The 5,663-nt window shown below is 38.1% G+C and overlaps 1 protein-coding gene across 3 annotated transcripts in view; it reads right to left on the bottom strand.

The window, feature by feature from the left end:
• The window catches only part of tafa2 (TAFA chemokine like family member 2), a 70,915-nt gene that overhangs the window by 14,072 nt on the left and 51,180 nt on the right, over window positions 1-5,663 (bottom strand). For all 3 annotated transcript variants that reach the window (XM_017302917.1, XM_017302916.1, XM_017302918.1), the window contains one exon: window positions 5,018-5,121. In XM_017302917.1, the coding sequence (XP_017158406.1) occupies window positions 5,018-5,121 (104 nt within the window). The remainder of the gene's footprint in view (window positions 1-5,017; window positions 5,122-5,663) is intronic.

The following is a 5,663-nucleotide window of genomic DNA, read 5'->3' as shown; positions in this document are numbered from 1 at the left end:
TCCATCCATCCATCCATCCATCCATCCATCCATCCATCCATCCATCCATCCATCCATCCATCCATCCATCCATCCATCCATCCATCCATCCATCCTCTCTCCTGGTGTTTACTGCTGCTGTCACGCTCACCGTCTCCCAGCGAAGGCAAAGAGGAAAAGCAGCCATGCATGGAAACTCTCAGACGTGTTTCCGGAGAAAGTCTGGGGGAAGTTATTAATACTTGATGTTGGAAATGGCAGAAAGTTTGACATTTACTGTACTTTGAACCGAGTTGGAGATGTTTTATTGAGGAAGTCGTAACGGCGGTGTTTATAGGAGACACAAGGATCGGGTTGTGAGCTGGGAAACAGGAATTACAGACTGTTCAGGGAATCATTTCTGGTATTTATAGGAACACCTTTCAGTCATGCAACATATTTTTGAATCTCAATAAAAATTATAATCTCTAATAGCTATTCTTTGCTTTTGTCCACTGTAGCTACCTAAGTAGTTTGGTCTGAAGGCAGAAGTTCAGATGTTCTTTGTCAGATGAGTCTCACTTGCGATTTTCTGTGTTGGAAAAACTACAGAAACAGGCAGAAATGGTCAGTGATTTGATTCACAACAAGACCAGAGAGCATCATGGTAAACTGCATTTATAGATGTCAGACATTAAAGTAGCCGTACCAGATGTTCTACTTGGTTCTAATAATTACTGGAGAAAGAAAATAGATTGTATTGATGATTTCTGTGGTTTTTTTTATGTCAATATTAATATCACCACACACAATTTGAACCTATTGCAATGAATTTGCTAAATATAGATGCTAATTTATTCTTAAATGTGTCAATTCATGTTCCTGGAGCTCCTTATACAAGTTTTTTCCCCCTTTTTTAACACTGATTTCTACAGTCAAACATTCAAACATATTTTCAACAATATCATATTTTATATGTTGCATGTTAAATCTGTCTATGTATCCTCCAGGGATGAACGAAGTGAGAATTCAAGTTATCAATACAGTTCAATAAAGTTCAAGGTACCATGTATCGCTCCCTGAGGGACGCCTGATTGATTAATTATATATTTCAACTTTTTGAAATATGTAATTATTTAAAAAATTACATATTTTTGAAAGTAAAATATGGAATTTTACATATTTCAAAATATGTAAAATTTTGAAATATGTACAATTACATATTTTACATATATGTATTTTACATATATGTATGTAAAATATACATACATATATATATTTCAAAATATATATGTATATATATTTTGTGTAATTACACAATTTTTCCGTGTAATTACACGGAAAAATTACTTCCGTGTAATTTTTGACTTACACGGAAGTCAAAAATTAAGAGTGAAAGACTGAAATCAACAATTCTTGTGTTTTTGTGGCCCTGATCCTCTTCGGTTTAAAAATACGTTCCGCTTCCAGAAACAGAAACTATGAGACCCTGGTGTCGAAGCAACCTGTTGTTTTTTTTATTTTCCATCTGTGGCACTAAATCAGCTTTCAGAAAGGTTTCTTCTCCTCTCCTGGTGCAGAGCTGAAAAGATTCTACTCGAGAAGCGTTTATACATCGGTCTCTGGAGAATCTGCCAAAGCAGAACGCTCACTTTGTCTTATTCATGAAGCTGTTGGGAATGATAATGTGATCATTGCATAAGTTTGTATGCAGCACCGGGTGGCACCTTCCACCTTCCATGTGGGGGAATTTTCCGAGCACTTATTTGAGATTGTGAAAAGCCTAAAAATGATATTAAAGTTGGAGTACGGGCGACGTCTGGCAGGGTTTTTCTTCCTCATTTTTCGACCAGGTGCTTTTTTTTTTTTTTTTTTTTTACATAACTCATTTCTACTGCAAACTGCAGAAAATGGAAGGGCGCAGAGAAAGTAATGATCTTTGGAGCGGGCAGCATCAGCTATAAGTCAGAACATCAAAGTTCTACATCATTGTAACGTTAACAGCGGTATGCAAAGCACCTCAGGTGATATACTGCAAAGTGAATCGGCTGCTTCCCGCGCGGAGCCCCGGACCCACTAATACCTGAAAATAAAGAGCAGGAGCTGTCAAATATATTTCACTCCTCGCAGGTTCAAGGCCGCCTTGTACAAAGTGTGTGCTTTGATTTTGTGCTAAGTGGTTCGCCGTCATGGAGGCTGAAAATCAAGGCTGGAAAGAGTCTGCGGGGATCGGCCCGGTGCGGCTCGAAGGTCAGAATTTAAACTCTTTCCTCCCAGATGGACGTAAAGTATGAATTCTGCACGGAATGGGAAATTCCAGATCAGACGTGGCCTTGCTTGTTTTAGAAATATAAAAAAAGAAGAGATTTTCCAATTACAAAGAGGGTTTGGTTGCTGCTTTTTATGAGATTTTGTTGGAGTCATGCAACACTCTTCACATTTACTGACCCTGGTGAGGCTGAGGAAGCCTCAAAACAAATGTATGTTTTGTTGTAGCAGCTTAATCTCACACTAAAAAATAACACTTTTGTTTTTATCTAACTAAAAATGTGCCTAACAGGGAAATGTAATCTGGTCCAAAATAATAAAAAACAAATTATACTGTTACATTTGAAAGAAAATTAAGCATTTTTCTATTTAATGAGGCTTTTTTAAAGAGTATCCAAAAAATTTTAATTGGTATGTGCTTCCTAATTCCATATGGTATGCAAAGACATAATAGAAAAACATTTTCTTTTTAGCTGTTCATCAAAATAGGAAAGATAGAACATGCCATTCAGGCTGAGTGTTTCTGTATCAACGCATGAAATAAGTATTGTTTTTTAGTTTGTCAATTTTTTTGTTGTTTTATATATATATATATAAGTTCCAAGCTGGAACCTTTGTATTCACATGTTTCTGGTACACACACAAATCTGACGTACGCTGGAAAATACTTCTTTTAATAAACCAGAACGTTTATATGTAGAATAAAAAAATAAAGTATTAAAGTCTGTGTAGTAATAGTTCTAGCTAATTTCTAATACTTAAAACATGAAAGGAAAATTAAAGCAATCTTCCATGTTTTTGAGCAAAAATGAAACAAGTTTCTATTTTAACATTTTGATTTCATTACTGAGTTTTGATATTTAAAAAATGTAATTGCAAAAGCATGCTTTACTGTATCCATTTTGAAAAACTGTCTAGGTAATGACGCTTTTTTTTTTTTTTTGCTTTCAAAACCACCTCACACATCCTGCACACATGCAAATGTCTGCTGTCACAATCGCATCAAACTGTTCCTTCTGCAAAACAAACCAAAACGTCTTGGACATACAAACCGCTCATCATGCCAAGCCATGCAGGTGGCACAGAAACACACCGTTCACATTCATGAAGCCAATGTTTTCCAGGAGACGGGGACAGCGATGCCATCACAAATTTGCGCAGAAAGTCACTCAGTTTTAATAAAAAAAAAGAATCTTCTATGAATCAGATGAGTTTCTGCAGCAAAACATGTTTACATCCCGACATGGATGGCAAAACCGGCTCCTGTTTCTGCACTAATCTGGTTTTCCATCAATACCGCTGCAAACTCCCAACACGACTATGTTAGATATGATGAGACTTGGTGAGATAAAAGTTGTTGAATGTATTTGACTCTGTAGGATGAAGGAAAAATAACATATTAAATGTATACTGCACTATAGGAAATCTCAGATGATGTGTTCAGGTGGTTTTTAAACTGTTTTCTAACACATACAAACTCACTTCAGTAAACACCGGTTTAAAGTAGCGCCATAATGATTGATGTTTTATAACAGTAGAAAAGGTGAGAATTATTCTTCCTTATAAATATATGTGCTTATGGTTAAACTGTAGCATCCATTTCTTCTCCAAAATCTGATCTATCTAGTACCACGTAGGAAAGAAACTCAAAATTTGAAGGGAGTTTTTCCACCTGATGGTCCGGTAGACTCAGTTTGATTAGAGATCAAAGCAGCAACATTTGTTACATTTCCAGTTGCTGTTGTCCTTTGTAGCTCTACACAGTCAAATTAACCAAATCCTTCAAAAAACTTGCTCACCTCCTCACCTACAGAACCAAATTTCTTTTTGTCCTTTTCTCCCGCTAGAGATATCAAGTGTTTGTTTTGGTTGTATTTACCCAGAAGTTCCTGCGTTATAGTCCGCTACCTGCATTTGGAGCGGTCTGTGTTGGCGTTCACATTGGCTTTTGAACCACACCAGAGTTCACTTCAACTGGACTGAGACCAAGGCTTATAGGCAGACCAGAGTCCACCTTTGGGCCATTTATACATTCACACCTCCACAAATGAGTCGGACTTTCAAGGCAAACGAACTAGAGTTTGATTAAAGCGGACTGAACAGGGCGGGTGTGAAGGCACGCTCAGAGACAAAACTGGATTTAAGCATCTAGAACAAAGTCCTAGAGATGGAAAACCTGAAAAATCTCTAAACGACTTGAGACTGGGGCAGATGTTCGTCTTGCAGCAGGACATTGACCCGGAACATTGAGCTACTGCCGTCCAAAGCATGTGCTGAGATGGTTCAGTCAGATCCAACAGAGGAACTGAATCTGGACTGACTGGGGTTGAGTTACTTCCAAAGAAGAAAGAGGAAAACATTCTTCAGCCTCATCATTTTCAAATAATCGACACTGTCACGCAGCGCTTTGCGTCGGTCTATAGCGTCAAACCCCAATACATTAAGGTTTGTGGTTGTAATGTGACAAAAATGTGGAAAAGTTCAAAAGATGGAAATGCTTTTGCAAGTCACTGTAGCAGGCTGCACGGAAATTGCTCACTTTGCATATTTCTGCCGGACCATGCTGCGCTGCGTTCGCTCTCCCTGCCAAATTACTGACTCACTCTGCTTTCCCAAGAATAATGCCTTCCTCCCAGTCAGATGTGACCTTACCACCAGGTTTCCATGGGAGGAAGAGTCCAGATGCTGACAGCCGAGAGAGAGAGAGAGAGAGAGAGAGAGACGGAGAGCTTTTTCTGCCCATTTCCTGCATAATAAAGGCAGTTGTTGCCTTTGTGTCTGCGGGGCTCACCTGTCGTCCCTTCTATCGACTTGGACAGCTCCAGGACTCCGACCACGAGCACCATAACAAGAAGAGCCCCTTTGCTTCTGATCTGCATGCACCGCTCACTCATCCTGGAACAGAAGGAAAGGGAGGTTCAGATCATCAGACAAAATGTTCACCAGGCAGAGATAACCAAGTCAGGGTTAGGGTTAACTGAATAGTTTTGAAAACCTTTCTGACCATACGATTGTTGCTGAAACTGAACTGAAAACGTGGCTAAACACAGAGAGTTTGGATTTGGTTTGGCTGTTTTTTTCCCCCCTCAAACAATCACTGTTTCACTGCAAAAACACAAAGTCTTACCAAGTCTTTTTTTGGTCTTCTAGTCTTTACTTCAAATATATTTGTAAACTTGTAATAAGACAAAACTAACTTATTTCAGCAAATATGCTTGTCTAGAGTCAATAGAACTTTTATATTGATGAAAATGTTTTAGCTCTATCTTATAAGTGAAATAATCTGCTGTCTGTGGAACGAGTACATTTTCATCAATAATAAGAAATTATTGACTTAAAACAAGCTCCAATATCTTGCTGAACAGTTGCTTTTAAGTTAGTTTATCTTAATTCAAGTGTAATAAGACATTTGCTGTAGAAAGTAGATCAAAAGTTCT

Source organism: Poecilia reticulata, linkage group LG23, assembly GCF_000633615.1.
Source record: "Poecilia reticulata strain Guanapo linkage group LG23, Guppy_female_1.0+MT, whole genome shotgun sequence".
In the NCBI taxonomy this organism is placed as follows: Eukaryota; Metazoa; Chordata; class Actinopteri; order Cyprinodontiformes; family Poeciliidae; genus Poecilia; species Poecilia reticulata.
Note: the sequence above shows the minus strand (reverse complement) of the source record. Positions and strands in the feature narration are given on the sequence as shown.